We start from the raw sequence: 18,191 nt of genomic DNA on the forward strand, positions 1-18,191 counted from the left end.
CTTAGGGCGCGTTCGAATTGTCACTCTTTGACTTTCTAAGGAGTTTCGTTTTTCTGAAGAGGTGGCCTTATTGGCCTCTTCAGAAAAACGAAGCTCCTCGAAACTCCTCGAAACTCATCCGATGGGAAGGTGGATTAGTTTCGAAGAGTTTGGAATAGCAACGTCACGTAGCACTTGGAGATGCATGGTCGATCTGATCGGACGTCATCATCGCCATGACAATTCCACTGAAAAACTCTAAAAATTAATGATAGAAACCGTTCTAATACTAGAATCTCTTTATAAAACGAACGCGCCCTAATATCGCGCGCTATCATTCATACATGTAGCATCGCGCACATATAAATCATTAGTCATTATTATCATGATTATTAGTACTACACAATCATGACTGTACTACTACTAGTACTAGTGTAGACCATTGTGAATCACCGTTACTGCGCTGGCAAACTACAGGCAAAGACAACACCTAACATAACAAGTATGTAATTGTAAACGAGCGCTGTTTCCCGGTCTGGTATTTCGTGTTCACGGGAATACTAATGGTAAATAGAAGTACAAAACAGTGTTCGTTGAATCCGCTGTAAAGTTTGCCATGCCCAGGTCCGACTGTGTCTGTTGTAGAAGTACATGTAGCGGTACGCGAGGAAAACTGTTGAAATGCCTTCACTCGATTTGTTTGGAATGTTTGGAGAAGCATACCGACGATGATAGTTCAGTAGGTTGTCCTGACTGTGGCGCGATCACTCCACCACCACCGGTGGCTGGTGTTCCTTTGCTGCAGTACCTGCCAGACAGTGATGTGTTGTCCAGCGATGCAGGTGAGGCTACTGCCACAGTGCAAACTGAGAAACTGTGTGATGAGTGTGCTGAGGATGCTGCAGCAGTTGCTGTTTGCATGGACTGTGGTGACAATCTCTGTACTGGCCATGCCAAGATGCATCCAACCTCACGGAAATCGTACAAACACAATGTTGTGTCATTCAGCGAGGCTGTTTCATCTACTCCTGACGCACTAAGGCTCACTAGCGCAAAGTGTCCACTGCATCCATCTTCTGAGCAATCACACTTCTGCATGGTTTGTCGAAAGATCCTCTGTGACAAATGCCTTGCATCTAGTCGCCATGACCAGCATCGGCAGGATTTGCTACCTGTTGAGCAAGCTGTTTCCACAATCAGAGACTCTCTCATTGCAAAGATTTCTCTTTCTTTCTCTGGTGAAGAAAGTCAACTGGAGGATGCATTGGTTGCAACAGACAAGGCACTCTCGCAGCTGCATGACCAATCTGAAGCTTTATCCTCGCAAGTCAATGACTTCTTCACTCAGTTGAAGAAAGTCATTGATAAGCGACAGCGGCAATTGCTGGATGAGCTTGACCAACTGCAATTACCGCAGTGCGTACAGTTGCAAGAGCGAAAGGAACGCATCCTATCCAGCTTATCAACTGGGCAGCGAGTCAAACATCTAACCGAGTATGGCCAGTCTGACAGGAACTTCTTGAAGATGTGTGACTGGCTGGAAGATGCAACACATGACGTCATGGATGCAGCTGAAGCGGAAGTGAAGCCATTCCAGCCAGTTACTCTACAATTCATGACTGATGACAACGAGGAGTCCAACACAGCTATCTCCAAGGCCGGTTCTGTCAGCGTTGCAGTGTCCTCTGACAAGAGTGCCGTGACCATTCCAGCTGACGTTGACGAAGGACAAGATCTCCGTATCTCCATTGACCTGAGGAACGGACGTGGTGACACACTGACTGCAACAGACAAACGTCTGAACAGTGTGAAAGTGGAAGTGATGACAAGGGAGAATGACGTCACAATCTGTCCGGTAATCAAGGTAACAGACGCGGAAACCTCCTCCAGCCCAGTAGCCGCTGTATTCAAGACAGCCGGAAAGAAGGGACAAGTCAAAGTGTCTGTCACAACCGACGCTGGCCACATCCGGGGAAGTCCTGCAGTTGTGACTGTCGCTGATGTATTGCGGTTTGACACTGACGCATGTAATACCGGGCTGGCTCTATCTAACAATGGCAGAACCGTGAAAAATCCTGGAATGCAACGCAACGCATCAGTGTATGGCTTAGGACGGTGGAGCACGGGCAAGTACGACATATCTATCCGCCTTGATATTGTTGGGCCTGCATCCAGTAACTACTTGCTAGGCATGTGCAATGAGAAGGAGCCAGATCTTAAAGGCTGGTATCGTAGATATGCATGGGAACGCTCTGGAACTAAGAGCGGCTCTTTGGGTCAGCCTTGGCGTTCTGGTGACGTGATCCACATGTCGCTGGATTGTGATAATCAAACGCTGGTCGCTCGTCATGACCGTACAGGAGCAGTAGATACGAAGACGGATGTAACAGGCGAGATATATCTTTACTTCTGCACGTATTGCGCCGGCGATCAAATTACTATCCTATGAAATGTACATAATTATGGACAATGTACGTGTATTTACTTTTGAACACTTGACGACGCTGCTGAACTGGACAGCCGACGCGTGAAATCCATATTCTCTGCTTTGCTTGCCGTCCGATGACTTCCTTCTTACATGCATTAAATCCTCCATTTCCAGATGTTTTTCTTTGACGACCATTGGATTAGGTGCATTCGTGTATGTGGCTAGAGTCACACAACCAAACTGTGGACAAATTCCGTGTCGTTACTAAGAGCTCCAGGTGCAGAGTGGAATGAATGTAGCTATAATTACATCAGTAAGGTACGACGCAGTACGACAGTGGTTATACGCTCTGTCGCAGTAGCAATGATTTTCTGGAGGTCAACCAGCACACCAAGTGCATTATCTGTAACGTTTTTTTCAATGATGGCTCTTGGCCGAACATTTGTTTGACATAATCATAGACTGATTTGCAGCAAAGAGACCACTTGCTTTGGTGATTGTGTAGGTTTTTTCTCTCCATATTTTGAAGTGGCTGCAGGGGAGCTTTCCTTCAAGTACCTTTTGGGGTTTTTTTCGAACTACAGTCAACGTTTCTCTATTTTTGTGGCTCAGTGGCTTGCCTAAACGACCCAATGCTAGGGTCCAGCGGATAATGCCGACATTATATTCGGCATTATGGGACTATCCGAGCATCAGACCAGTGGAGCATTAGAAAGGAAAAAAACGAGCATTTTGTGAGATTTGAGCAGCATTTGAACTTTCGTAGTGGATAATATCGGGACATCCCAGATTTTTGGCAACAATCGGCTGCACTCATGAGGTAGGTGCAACCCTCCTCGTGTTAAAAGGTTACTGGATCGTGGAACCCTCCCTTTGTGTAGACAGCCACACTGTTTAGCACTTGATGTAGCAATGACTACATGTATGTAGTCAGGTCAATTGACTATCTACATGTATGATGTGCGCCTAACCAAAGCTGTTGCAAAAATTCGCAACAAGGATCTGCAAGGAGGAAACTCAGCGGTTTTGTCGAAAACATAGAGTCATGGAGGCGAAGTGAATATCGAAAACTGAAGTTTCTCGTTGTGCCTCAGGCTCTGAAGATAGCGTCACTAGGCTAGTAGCGATACTGAAGTAGACGCCGATCCTTTGATAAATTTGGACCAGGCTGAAAGACACGTTAGTGCAGCTACAAGCAGAAAGAGATGCATGCAGAGTTGAGCCCTCTAAATCGCAACAGCTGCTGATGACTACGAAAGCCACACACCCTGCTGTCCCTGACATCAAGTTTGGAGGCATCGCGGTTCCGGAAGCCAACACCATCAAGTTTCTTGGAGTGACATTTGACGCCAGGCTGTCATTCCGGGATCACCTGCACTCGATTGCGACACTTGCCTTGGCTGCCAGAGACTGCACTGGGTGTTCTCCGTCGGGCTTGCCGTGTGTTAGATTACCATGGCCGGCTTTGCGCGTACAAGGAATTTGTCCGACCTCAGTGTCCTTGAGTATGCTCCCCTTGTGTGGATGGGAGCTGCATCCACATAGTGCTTCGCTCTCCGGTATGCCTACGCCATGTACATAACCCCCCCCCCCCCGTGTGCTCCCCAACGCATTCACGCTGCACAACTTTTCACTACTTTCACTTTAGCTCATACGTGTACATGTACATCCTTCAAAGCGGTGAACCCCTTGATAGGCGACAAGCCTCTGGGTCATCCTAATAAAGATATTATTATTATCCAGCCACCTGGCCTGACTCGACCGTGTGCAGAAACGTGCAATGGCCATTATTGGCCCTGATGCCCCTCTCCAAAACCTGTGCCACCGCCGGATTGTATCTGGGCTGGTATACCTAGTACCTGTATAAGCTCCAGTGCATCCCATGACCACCCCAGCTCACCGCGACGATCCCCCCTCCAGCCAACCATGTAGAAGCTCGGCGCACCCAGAGTCAACCCCCTCCTGGCCAGCAGCACCATTTGCAGCTGCAGCAAGTCCTGGACAGGAGAGCACCAGCCTATGCTTCTCGCTCCATCCCGTTTTCTGCTCAGCATGGAACAGTTTGCCAAGCAAAATTGTAAGAGCTCCACTCAGCTTGAAGCGGCTCCACACCTTCAAAAAAGATGTACATAAGCACCTCACGCACCAACACTGGCTGATGGCTACCGACTTCTACGGATGAACTCTAGATTGTGGCACGGGTCATGGTCCTTGGTTCGGCCATTCTGATTCGCGTATGTTAGTCTGGACATGATCATTGCATGATAAAATAATTTGATGAGACTGTCAAGCTTTGACGTGAGCGCCATAGCGCACCAATGGAGCGTCGAACTTGGCGAATGGTGAGGTGGCCATCCCAGGAGAGCTCATTATCAACAATAACTCCAAGGTAGCGAGCCTGTGGCACAATTGTTAGCAGTTTCCCGTCGCAACGGATCTGGAGCGGTTCTGCACTCTGCTGCCCACCACGAGGTGTTCTATGCAAGACCTGAGTCTTTGTCTGGTTCAGCTTAAGGCCACGGTCCTCAAGCCAAGTTGCCAGATTGGTGACGGCGGTGCTTAGGGAGGTGCTCACCACTGCTCGACTCCTAGAGGCCTCGAGAACGATATCGTCCGCAAACTCTTGATGAACGACGGGACGTGGAATGCAATTGTGGATGTCGCGAATACACAGGGTAAAGAGCTAGCAGTGGGCCGAGAACGGAGTCCTGTGGCACGCCTCGACTGCACGGTGTGTACCTTGACATACTTCCGCCGACAACTACACGCTGGTACCAGTCGCTGAGGTAACCAGCAAGCCAGGAATTCGCAGTGCCTGTCACACCCATGTTCGAGAGCTCTTCCAGCAGCAACTTCTCCTTGACAGAGTCGAACGCTTTGGACATGTCGACAAATGCTACGCCTGTTTCTTTCCGCTCATACTTGGCTATTAACCCGCGGTTTACAATACAATACATACATACATTGAATATGTGCAGCCTTTCTTCCTTTCTGACCCAAACCAAGAGCATTATAGCCCTTGTTGAAGCATTATGCGAATCTGTCTGTGGATGGCAGTTAGATAGGGCGATACATGGTCCATGGACCAGGGCACACAGAGTATTGCATGCCAGAGCAATGCTGCCTGCTGGTGCTGACATGAATGATGTAGTACAGGCATTGTACGTCTCTCTCCCGATGGGGTGTGCGATACAGGGGGGGGGGGGGGGGGTATCTTCCTACATGCTGGACCTTTGCCAGGTTTCAGTCTCGGTGACCAGTCGTACTGCCAGTGGCTTCAACATGGCAGGTGCTGAAGATTGTTGATCTCTCCCGTGCTCAGTCAGTGCACAGTGGGTGGCGCGGATACTGGGCAGCACTTCCCATCAGATGCTCAGCATTTCATGTTCAAACTTCAATCTGTAAAAGGTGATAAAGTGCTGCGATAAAGCGTCACACCCCGTCCGCAGCACGCTTCCTGGTGAGTAGCAGCCTCCCCAGTATCACACGTTGGCCTTTCGCGCTGGAAGCTCATGGACCTGGTCTCTGCACAGGCTCCCGGGCCATAACCAGCATAGGTGCCTGTCAGTGGGAGAGTTTCACAGACACATACTATCATTATGTCTATCGTTCTTCTCACCATAATTCAGTCAGTGAGTGTGAGTTGGACTGTGGTATAAGTATGATTCTCCGGCGCTGGATTCCAGGCCGCCAGTGCAGCTGAGCACTGAACTCAATGTCGGACTGTATACTGGTAAGTTACTGAGTAAGGCCTAAGGGTATGCATTATGGTGCACGCATTGCACTGCACAGTACTGTATCAGACAACTGTGGGAGTTCAGATGCGGAATTCATATCAATCCTTGTACGTTGTAGTCGTTGATCATGCGGGGTGACTGGTCCATGCCTCTATCAGCTGCATCATGGGCAGATCTACCGGACACACAATACAGCTACAGCACTAGCTCTATTGTACGTAGGCAGTGGTATAGTCACGACTTTAACTGACACGTCGTCCAGGTGCGTTCAGTATGGCACTATGGGACGTCGCTGAAGACACGTCCTGAGTAGACCTTTTCCCGTTGAAACGCCCAGCGTTCGGTTGATTGAATGCCCGCACTACCCCCGCCGAGAGACGCTGATCACTGGGTTTCACTCTAGCACATAGTACATGTCAGTCTCACATTGAAATGTCTGAAATACTGAATGTCACCATCCATAGAATTACTCAAATACACGTATAGTAGGTGTGAGACGTCATGGCGGAACTGTGAACAGCGCGTGCTTGCTCGTCAGACATCCAGACATTCTAATCCCTCCACCGTTATGTGAGTACACTGTATTGGGTAGAATACACTGCGTTGATATGGGTTTGTCACTTCGGTGCTGGTGATTCCGATCATCGAGGAATTCCTTCGCATTCATTCAAGTCATAGTTATACCGCAGTGTGACTGTCTAGTACAATGTCTGTGTTGAAATACATGTACACGTACATGCAGAAACACCAAGCCCGAGTTTGAATAGAAGCCTAGCCCTGACATCGGCTTCTGTATGCAGGAAATTGAAGCCTGGCGTTTATGCGCGACAATACAGAATGTACATGGACCAGCCCACATTCGCCCACATGGACCAGCAAGTAGCTCCCGATGTACTCTTGGTAGATCTACCATCAAAAGTTTATAACCCCATATGTACTCTTGGTACCATGCGTGCTTGTATTGACTTTGTCCGACAGTACTGCATTCTCCAGGCAGCGGTAGGTAAGGGTGTTCACTGTCGTCAGCTTGTTGGTCCTCACATGCTTTCTGCCCTTGGCCTAAAGATCCTCGACTTCTATTTGAGGGTGTGGACAAGGTCTTCTCCATAGCTGAGTCTAGCTGTCACCCGTTGGGTCCTCAGGGCCAGGGCCCCCGACCCTCGGATTCCTTGAAACACCGTGTATTGAGCAGGGTGTGGTGATTTCTTGCAGGTTAGCCGAGTGGACGGTCCGGCATTATTCGTCTGATGTGTGCCCAGACAGCAGTCGTGAGTACGAGTCGTAAGTCAAGTGTCTGTCAGGAAATCATGTGACGAGCTGCAACGTTAGGTCCGGGCAGCCACCGTCTTCTATAATCATCACCCAGGTCGCAACATCTCAGTTCACATTCACAAGGGGAGACTCGGAGAAGACAGGGCAAAGTAATACAGTTGACGGGTTCCATTCGAGCTAGTTTTTCCCGAGAGGTTTGATCTCTCACGGCTATACAATGTACATTGATGGCCATGATTGTAGATTCTATGCAGGGAGCTGCGCAATACATGTCCATGTATGGCAACCAGTCCACCATTCAATGTCTAATAATAATAATAATAATAAGCTTGAGCATACCAAGACCAAGACCAATGCAACGGTACAAGAGCATCCTGCACCCAAGGATAACGTGCCTGAAGCTAGAGATACTTCAGACGCCAACATCTCTCCGCAGGACCAGAAGATCAAGATTCTGTGGGATTTCACCATCCGGTGCGATCGCTTCATTGAGCACCGACGGCCTGATATTGTTCTGGTTGATGGACTTGCCAAGAAAGCCCTGATCTTTGACATTGCTGTACCTGGTGATCCACGCGTTGCTGAAAAGGAAGTTGAGAAACGTGCCAATACAAGTATCAACTTCTTGCTCGCGAAATCCATCGGCCATGGCAAGTTGAGACTCAGACTGTTCCTGTGATAGTTGGGACTTTGGGCACTGTTTCTAAACAGTTGCCAGGATACCTTGACACCATCGGTATTACCAGCTACTGGCACTCTCTCTCTGCTCTGTGTCTCGGCAGCTATCCTGCGAAAGGTCCTTGATTTGTAATGCTCTTGGGTGGGTGCCGTGGTGGAGTTCTTTCGGTCCTATTTTCCTCCAAACCCTCTCGTGTTTCCTATGATCGATATAGTGTTATGTGTTTCTCTCTGTTGTTTACCTACCATCATTTTAATGTCCATAATGTATGGCTTTGGCTGCTGGATGCTAGCCCGGTGGGTCGGTGCCAATCTCCGGCCTTCGGCCGAGTGCTGATGGATAATAAATAATAACACAATTGCCTGTAATGGAACATTAATATTGTGCAACACTAATGTTCGGTCCGCTGCTGTCTCTTGATGAATCTTTCCGTTGTTCTAGTTCAGTATCATTAGTTGTAGACCATCGCTCTCCATGCCGGTTTGTCCCTTGCCCGCTCGATCGCCAGGTCGAGATCCCGCACTGTGGTGAAAGTCATTCCGGCCTCTCTCATGTCCTCCGCAACGCAGGTTGCCAACGTCTTTCTTGGGTGCCCTGGCCGGCCTCGGGAGTCTTGGGTCAAGTAGATGTCCATGGCTTTGCTGGCGGGCGTGTCGGGGGACATTCTCAGGACGTGTTCTGTCATTCTCCTCCTTCGCTGTTTAATCAGGGTGGATATTGGGCAGGTTTCACAACGTTCGTACAGGTGTTTATTGCTGACTTTGTCTTGAAGCAAACAGGATACATCGAAGTTGCTTTCTGTGGAGTACGTCAATCTTGGAGAGGTTTCCTGCCGTCAATCCCCATGCCTCACAGTTGTATAGGAGACTCGGGAGGACAATGGCATTGTACAGACGTAACCTTCTCGTCTCTGTGATCTCCTCCCTCCTCAGCCACACCGTATACATCCGTCCGAAGGATGTTGACGCCTGACTCATTCATCTGCCACAGTCTTCCTCCTCCGCAATCAATGATCCAAGGTGCTTCGAGGTCTTCCAATCGTGTGAGCCCGCTGTCAGATGTATCCACTCAGTCTTCGATTGGTTGACATTTAAGGACCAGGTACCGAGAGTGTCCGATAGTATGGGCAGACTGGTCTCCAGCCACTTGCGGTCCCTTGAATAGAAATTGATGGGGGAGTAGGTGGTCTGTTGATATTCAATGTATAATCTTCCTCAAATCGTACTCCCAACTCTCTCTCTATCTCTCTCTCTCTCTCTCTCTCTCTCTCTCTCTCTCTCTCTCTCTCTCTCTCTCTCTCTCTCTCTCTCTCTCTCTCTCTCCGAGTCTCGTCTTACTCTTCTTTCTTTCTAAGGTAATACCCGATGGTTATGTGCTGCTCAAGTGTTTAGGAAATGACTAAAACAACAGCCTATTTCGGGATGCAAGGCAAGGCAAGGCAGCGGTGGCAATGGGGGTGCTGCATGCAGGCTTTGCCGACCAATGGCAAAATGCCAATGGCAATGGGGCTGTTAAGTGATGACGTCACAGTTCCTTCGATACGCATAGCAACGATCCCACTGGGGACAAACAAAAGTAGCGTCGTCTCCACCGAACCAGTTGTCAGTGGCAACATATAGGAATCGTGTACATTTCTTCGTTTCTTCTTTGCTGTTTTCAGTGAGTGTTTTGTTTTCTCTTTGTCCTTGATCTCGACGGCGTTGTCGTGCTCATTACCTTACTGAGACGTCTCTTGTGACTGTAGCCAGTGTCACGGAGGATTTTATTGGCGTGACGAGGTAGATCGCCGAGATCGAGCGTGAAAAACGCTCTGCATTAGTAGCTCCTGTAGAATGTCTTCTGGGATGGCGTATCCATGGTCAACAAAGCCAAGGTGCAAGACAGCATAAGAGATCGTGTAAACGATGTGAACTCCAAAAGGTAAGCTCCTGAACAAGTGGAAAGATATGTGTATTTACAAACTCTCTCTTCATCCATCGATTGCCGCTATGCATTGCATTTTGTCTTCACAGATAATCTGGACAAACGAGAGAGCTTGGAAGCTCAGGGCCCTGCGCTATGCTTTTTTGCCTTGATGACCTAGACAAAAAAAAGCATAGGGATGTTTTCTTTAAAAATCCTTTTTTTTAAACCTGGGATTCGAACCCGCACTATCGCGCGCCCTGCATGCAGCCCCCGATACACTTCGCATACATACTAATTCTTCCAAGTTGTTTCACATTGTGATCTTGCATTTGAAAGCCCTATTTGAATATGCATTGTGGCCAACCATCTTTGATGGCACGGTACGGTAGGGAATAGGTACGGGACAGGTACGATCGAGGGTAATACGACACCGTCTAGCTGCCCGCAATATTCAAATAGGGCTTTCAAACGCAAGATTAACGTGAAGCAATTTGGAAGAATGGGTATGAATGCGAAGTGTATGGGGGAATGCATGTAGGGCGATAGTGCGGGTTCGAATCCCAGGATATGCCTGAAAAAAAAAAAAACATCCTATGCTTTTTTGCCGTCAGATACGGATAGCGCCAGGCGTGACACAAACAAACAAACAAACAAACAAACACACAAACAAACAAATACCAAATTAAAGCTGTGTGGACCCTGGCTAGCGCCAGACGTTACTGAAGTAACGTCTTCTGCATAGCTACGGGAATAAATTATATTGTAACTGGAGAGTGCAATCGTGCTTGGGACCCATCCCAATGTCATCACATGGCTGTGGTGACTAGTGTATACCTGGGAGAATTTTTCCTCAACTGAGACGGAGTGTAGATGGATGGATTATGAGAAATGCGAAGATGTGGAGTAAGTTGTGTCGAAGAAATGTGTAATAAAATAAAATTTACTTTACACTCAAACATACACTGTACATGTAACATCATGATAATGATTCCATTTTCATTATCTCCGCAACAGGTACGCCATACGCACCGAATACATGGTGTGTGTGCACGTGCGCGCTTGCGTGCGCGCGTACATGCACACACTCTCATGCGTGGCCGAGTTGGCCGGATGAACAGACCACGCATTTGCACGAGGTGTCCGCCATGTCATTGGAGTGCTGTACTTTATGACTCAGGGGCGTAGGAGGGGTTTTGGAAGTGGTACGACCGAAGGTCGGTGCGGCGGAAGGCCGTGTTGGAGGGGGTCCGCCCCCCCCCCCCGGGAAAATTTTGTAAAAAAGACACAAAATCCTGCGTTCTGGGAACTTCTGGCGCAGTGTGCAGTCGAGTCGAGTACAGTACTCAGTACGACTGCAGATGCATAACAGATCTACGAGTCTAGAAAAAGGTCTGATGCGCATATGCAAATATCGATGGATCCTGATTTTTTATTACGGTTTTGCACGTTCCAGACGGACCACACTTTTCGAAAAGTGGTGCGGCCATGGTCGTACCAGTCGTAGCGGGTGCTACGCCCCTGTGACTTTATTCCAAAATAGTATGTCGTGCCCCTGTCAAATGGAGTTTGTGTCTATGCTCAGCGGGTATCGGGCCATGACGCCACACTGCAGTCAGCGCTGGAACGAGAGAGCTTGGAAGCTCAGGGCCCTACGCTATGCTTTTTTGCCTTGATGACCTAGACAAAAAAAAAGCATAGGGATGTTATAAATTCTTTAAAAAATTCCTTTTTTTGTAAGACATAACCTGGGATTCGAACCCGCACTATCGCGCGCCCTGCATGCATCCCCCGATACACTTCGCATACATACTAATTCTTCCAAGTTGTTTCACATTGTGATCTTGCATTTGAAAGCCCTATTTGAATATGCATTGTGGCCAGCCGTCTTTGATGGCACGGTACGGTAGGGGATAGGTATGGGACAGGTACGATCGAGGGTAATACGACACCGTCTCCCGTACCGTACCATCAAACACAGCTGGCCACATACAGCTGCCCGCAATATTCAAATAGGGCTTTCAAACGCAAGATAATAACGTAAAGCAACTTGGAAGAATGGGTATGAATGCGAAGTGTATGGGGGAATGCATGTAGGGCGATAGTGCGGGTTCGAATCCCAGGATATGCCTGAAGAAAAAAGGAGAATTGAAAAATTTATAACATCCTATGCTTTTTTGCCGTCAGATACGGATAGCGCCAGGCGTGACACAAACAAACACACAAACAAACACCCAATTAAAGCTGTGTGGACCCTGGCTAGCGCCAGACGTTACTGAAGTAACGTCTTCTGCATAGCTACGGGAATTAAAATAGCACTTCATGGATTATTTTAACTAATTTCCTTTGCGTTTACTTTGTTGAGCCCGTGGTTTCATTTCTGTGTTCTGTTATGATTGGCCTCTGGAAATAATCGGAGTGGATGTCATTTTTTGTCATATGTGTGTGCCTTGTGCAACAGGTTCAAGGCTAGATGCACTTCACATTCGGCGTGGGATCTCGGCGTCTCGGACCTGATAACGTCTTGGTTGGATGGGTGATCAAGGATGATACTACTCGGCACACCAATGTACATGTACATGTCAATGTAGTTTTTACTTTTTCAGAGCTGCACTATTTACGTCTTGATGCTTACTTCGGTGCTAGTGTCGTGTCCGTGTGTTGCTACAATGTCATTATCTGTATTGTATTCCGTCTGCTTATACATGTGTCTTTATGAAGTGTTTGCCATGGCGGCGATGTGTCTTGTCGATCAATAGTGTTGTGAAACCTATCACTATTCATCCTTTGCTGGCTACTTGCTCGCTCCGCGCCGTGCACGCTACTAGGTCTTGTAGTATATAGCTCGATGCTTTGCATCGATCGCTGGTTGTTGTTGTTCTTGTTGCTTCTCTGTTGTTTGAGCTTGGTCCTAGAGTGAAGCTTTGGTCTTCTTGTGTGGTGAGGGTGAGGAATGGGTATCTGGACTCCTGGTATACAGTAAGATCGGGCGCCGAAGAACACCCAGGCTGGAAAACCGGCAAAGTTTAAGAACAGTCCAGGCTAGAATTATCAGATTTAAGAAAACTTTTAAAATTTGGAACATTGTACATGTATGGGAGGTGAGTACATGTCATGTACACGTGTAAACAGTAACTGCTACATGTACAGTCATTCCCATTTACGACACCCACTAGTTTAGAAGTACTACACTGCACTACATGTACATGTACATGTACATGACAAACGTCATGACGTCACTCGACTCGCCGCGCGCGTGTGAATAAGAACGGTCTGGCTAGAATCAAAAATTTAAGAACTTTCCTAGGCTGCGCTCGAGCCTCTGCGTTCTTCGGCGCCCGATCTTACTGTATTTCCGTAAAGAACCTGGAATTGTAGAATCCTGAGAGTATGTCTGGCCCACTCCCCGGTCATGACATTAGCGTGTTTCCCCCGGATTATTTCTATCATCCTGCGTGTTCTTGGGCTGAGCGAGCACATGCACGAGTGTGCAGCTATAACCCTGTGTATCTTTGGTTACACTTTGTTCTGCAATGCATGTACCTTGTAACAGTCTGTGCTTGCACTGCTTTGTGTGGCCTGCGTATTTCAAGACTATTCAGTGCATCAGACCCAGGTTGGTTTGGTTGCCGGATGATCTCTTGTTGCGTCGCTCTGTGTTTTGTATTAATCAATTTTTGGGCTTGAGAATTGAGCTGGTGTGTGGTTCCCAATATGAAAACATCATGCTGGTGCTCTGTGTTTCGATTATCGACTGTCCGAGCAGTCACGATTCATTACCAGAACGGTCAATACTGTAGTCTCTTCACGTGTTTGTGTTTTCGCCGGGGGAATTAGCGGTGACGTTGCACATAGAACGGCAGTGTTGCATCACTGGACGACCCTGCCTTTGCATCTGACTTCATTTCCCCAGGATCTGGTGCAGATACATCAGACAGTCACTTCCTGTAAACACGCAAACAGCAAAAGAAGAGATCCCGCAAATCAGGAAAAACCATTGCGGAAAATATCGAGTAGATCATACACCATTCAATAATCTGGAGTAATTACAGTGAGACAAACACTTCAAACAGTGCTCTCTCTCTCTCTCTCCATCCTTCCAAAATACCCTGTAACAATTCCCTGGAATTATTTTATTTTATATTCTCAGGACATCATTCTGAACAACTTCTTCCATGGGTCTTCAATCACCACGGAGGGCGAGAATACAGCTAAGTCATGCAGTCTACGGGAGGTGCGGGCTGTCATGGATATAGAGGCTGATATTGTGCCAGCGTGAGGGCAGAGACAGAAAGAAGACACTGATTTCTTGAACAACTCACCTACATATAATCGAATCCACAGGGAGCGCTCGTACTTTGATCCATCAGGAGGCGAAGAATCTTCAAAGCACTCTCAAACACGGAGTTTTACAGTGGGCAGCCAATTTCACAGCCATTATGAAGGCCCTCGACGACTACAGGAGATTTGTAGAGGAAAGAACAAGGAGTAAAGAGCGACAACAATCGCTTGACGAAAAAGCAAAGAAAAACTGTTCTCTCTCCAGTCATTTAGATGCTGTTGCCCTTCACAACTGGTTCCATCCAGAGGACGCGACTTTTGTTTGTCCCCAGTGCTCTCCGTTGCTATGCGTATCGAAGGGGCCGTGACGTCACACTTAACAGCCCCATGGTCTCGGAGTCTCGAGCTCGGTATCCGCGCCTACTTCACGCATAACAACGATCACGTGTCACGTGTCATATAAGAAAATTCCTTCTTACATGACACGTGATCGTTGCCGGGGCCATGGCCAATAGGCGATCTTCCCGCCGCGGGCATAATCATCAGGACCGTTTGACGTCATTTCGGGAGTTTCAGGACCGTTTGACGTCATTTCGGGAATGTTCGGACCGTTGACGTCATTTCGGGAATAATTTTTCGACCTTTCGACCTTTGACCTTCCCTAATATGTTGCTTCGCGCTGTAAGAAATCAAATCAAGCACGCTCTGTCTGTCATGATGGCTGAATCTTGCCCTTGCCTGCAGCCCTCGGGCCTACGGGCCTTGGGCTGCAGGCTCGGGCAAGATTCAGCCATCATGACCTCCTGACTCCTGTAGCTGTCCTGAGCGTGCTTGATTACAATGGGGCCAGGGAGTCGTAAAATATTTTACGACTCCCTGAATGGGGCTGTTAAGTGTGACGTCACGGCTCCTTCGATACGCATAGCAACGGAGAGCACTGGGGACAAACAAAAGTCGCGTCCTCTGGATCGTGATTCGTGGATGGAACCAGATGTCAAGGGCAACAGCATCTAAATGACTGGAGAGACAGCAGTGTTTCTTTGCTTTTTCTTCAAGCGATTGTTGTCGCTCTTTACTCCTTGTTCTTTCCTCTACAAAACTCCTGTAGTCGTCGAGTGCCTTCATGATGGCTGTGAAATTGCCTGTCCACAGTAAAACTCCGTGTTTGAGAGTGCTTTGAAGATGTTTCGCGTCCTGATGGATCAAAGTATGAGCGCTCCTTGTGGATTCGATTATATATAGGTGAGTTGTTCAAGAAATCAGTGTCTTCTTTCTGTCTCTGCCCTCACGCTGGCACAATATCAGCCTCTATATCCATGACAGCTCGCACCTCCCGTAAACTGCATGACTTAGATATATTTTCGCCCTCCGTGGTGATTGAAGACCCATGGAAGAATTTATTATGTTCAGAATGATGTCCTAAGAATATAAAATAAAATAATTCTAGGGAATTGTGATTGGGTATTTTTGGAAGGATGGAGGCAGAGAGAGCACTGTTTGAAGTGTTTGTCTCACTGTAATTACTCCAGATTATTGAATGTTGTATGATCTACTCTATACTTTCCACAATGGTTTTTCCTGATTTGCGGGATCTCTTCTTTTGCTGTTTGCGTGTTTACAGGAAGTGGCTGTCTGGTGTAACTGCACCAGATCCTGGGGAAATTAAGTCAGATGCAGAGGCAGGGTCGTCCAGTGATGCAACACTGCCGTTCTGTGTGCAGCGTTACCGCTAATACCCCCGGCAAAAACGCAAAAAAGACAAACACGTGAAAAGACTACAGTATTGACCGTTCTGCTAATACATGCATGACTGCTCCGACAGTCGATAATCGAAACACAGAGCACCAGCATGATGTTTTCATATTGGGAACCACACAACAGCTCAATTCTCAAGCCCAAAAATTGATGAATACAAATACAGAGCGACGCAACAAGAGATCATCCGGCAACCAAACAAACCTGGGTCTAATGCACTGAATAGTCCTGAAATACGCAGGCCAGACAAAGCAGTGCAAGCACATAATGTTACAAGGTACATGCATTGCAGAACAAAGTGTAACCAAAGATACACAGGGTTATAGCTGCACACTTGTGCATGTGCTCGCTCAGCCCAAGAACACACGATCATGATGATAGAAACAATCCGGGGGAAACACGCTAACACCGAAGTAAGCATCAACACGTAAATAGTGCAGCTCTGAAAAATTACATTGACATGTACATTGGTGTGTCGAGTAGTATCAGGCTTGAATAATCATCCAACCAAGACTTCATCAGGTCCCAGACGCTGAGATCGCACGCCGAATGTGAAGTGCATCTAGCCTTGAACCTGTCGCACAAGGCACACATATATGGCAAAATGACATCCACTCTGATTATTTCCAGAGGCCAATCATGACAGAACACAGAAATGAAACCACGGGCTCAACCAAGTAAACGCAAAGGAAGTTACCGTAGAATCCCGCGGATAAGCCCACCCGCGTATAAGCCCATGCCCGCGCATAAGCCCAGGGTTTGTTCGAACATCACAAAGCTTCATCGAACAAGCCCATGGGCTTAGATCATACCGAGAGTCCAAAAATTATGGACTCTTGGCCATACCGCACATAGTCATTAGTTTTTTTTCGTACATTTCAGTACAATCATCGGTTGTTTTTGTTTGCACAGTGGTTTTCAGCAATGTACTTCTCACTTCCTTGATACTTTTCAGTAGCACAACTTGTTGTCGGCGTATAAGCCCATGCCCGCGTATAAGCCCATGTTCTCGTATAAGCCCACCGAAATGTCCTTGTGAAACAGATAGGCCCATGGGCTTATCCGCGGGATTCTACGGTAGTCAAAATAATCCATGCAGTGCTCTTTTAATTGCAGCGCTGATTGCTGTGTTGCGGCATAGCCCGATACCCGCTGAGCACAGACACAACTCCATTCGTCAGGGGCAAGACATACTCTTTTGGAATAAAGTCATAAAGTACAGCGTTCCAATGGCATTACGGACACCTCGTGCAAATGCATGGTCTGTTCATCTGGCCGACTCGGCCACGCATGAGAGTGTGTGCATGTACATGCGCGCGCTCGCTTGCGCGCGCACACACACCATGTATTCGGTGCGTATGGTGTACCAGTTGCGGGACAATGAAGATGGAATCATTATCATGATGTTACATGTACATCTACAGTGTATGTTTGAGTGTAAAGTAAATTGTATTTTATTGCACATTTCTTCGACACAACTAATTACTTCACATGTTCGCATTTCTCATAATCGATCCACCTGCACTCCGTATCAGTCGAGGAAAAATTCTCCCAGATATACACTAGTCACCACAGCCATGTGATGACATTGGGATGGGCCCCAAGCACGATTGCACTCTCTAGTTACAATAAATTTGGCCAGATAATCTGTGAAGACAAAATGCAATGCATAGCGGCAATCGATGGATGAAGAGAGAGTTTGTAAATACCTATATCTTTCCACTTGTTCAGGAGCTTACCTTTTAGAGTTCACATCGTTTACACGATCTCTCATGCTGTCTTGCACCTTGGTTTTGTTGACCATGGATACGCCATCCCAGAAAACATTCTACAGGAGCTACTAATGCAGAGCGTTTTCACGCTCGATCTCGGCGATCTACCTTGTCACGCCAATAAAATCCTCCGTGACACTGGCTACAGTCACAAGAGACGTCTCAGTAAGGTAATGAGCACGACAACATCGTCGAGATCAAGGACAAAGAGAAAACAAAACACTCACTGAAAACAGCAAAGAAGAAACGAAGAAATGTACACGATTCCTATATGTTGCCACTGACAACTGGTTCGGTGGAGACGACGCTACTTTTTGTTTGTCCCCAGTGGGATCGTTGTTATGCGTATCGAAGGAACTGTGACGTCATCACTTAACAGCCCCATT

The 18,191-nt window shown here is 47.5% G+C and overlaps 1 protein-coding gene and 3 long non-coding RNA genes across 4 annotated transcripts; 2 read left to right on the forward strand and 2 right to left on the reverse strand.

Moving 5' to 3' along the window:
• Nucleotides 1-595: 595 nt before the first annotated feature.
• LOC135806724 (E3 ubiquitin-protein ligase TRIM45-like) lies at nucleotides 596-2,428 on the forward strand. Its single transcript, XM_065320953.1, has one exon. The coding sequence runs from the start codon at nucleotides 596-598 to the stop codon at nucleotides 2,426-2,428; it is 1,833 nt and encodes a 610-aa protein (XP_065177025.1).
• A 7,173-nt stretch (nucleotides 2,429-9,601) lies between these two features.
• On the forward strand, nucleotides 9,602-12,918 carry LOC135807088 (uncharacterized). The gene is made up of 2 exons (XR_010551447.1): nucleotides 9,602-10,015; nucleotides 12,459-12,918. It is a non-coding gene; the product is annotated as an uncharacterized LOC135807088 (long non-coding RNA).
• Nucleotides 12,919-13,797: 879 nt separating this feature from the next.
• On the reverse strand, nucleotides 13,798-14,641 carry LOC135807089 (uncharacterized). Its single transcript, XR_010551448.1, has 2 exons — nucleotides 14,320-14,641; nucleotides 13,798-13,942 (listed from the first exon to the last, which is right to left on the reverse strand). It is a non-coding gene; the product is annotated as an uncharacterized LOC135807089 (long non-coding RNA).
• A 1,469-nt stretch (nucleotides 14,642-16,110) lies between these two features.
• Nucleotides 16,111-18,069, reverse strand: LOC135807090 (uncharacterized). The gene is made up of 3 exons (XR_010551449.1): nucleotides 17,773-18,069; nucleotides 17,520-17,680; nucleotides 16,111-16,607 (listed from the first exon to the last, which is right to left on the reverse strand). It is a non-coding gene; the product is annotated as an uncharacterized LOC135807090 (long non-coding RNA).
• Between the last annotated feature and the right edge of the window lie 122 nt (nucleotides 18,070-18,191).

This window comes from Sycon ciliatum, chromosome 1, assembly GCF_964019385.1.
Source record: "Sycon ciliatum chromosome 1, ocSycCili1.1, whole genome shotgun sequence".
NCBI lineage: Eukaryota > Metazoa > Porifera > Calcarea > Leucosolenida > Sycettidae > Sycon > Sycon ciliatum.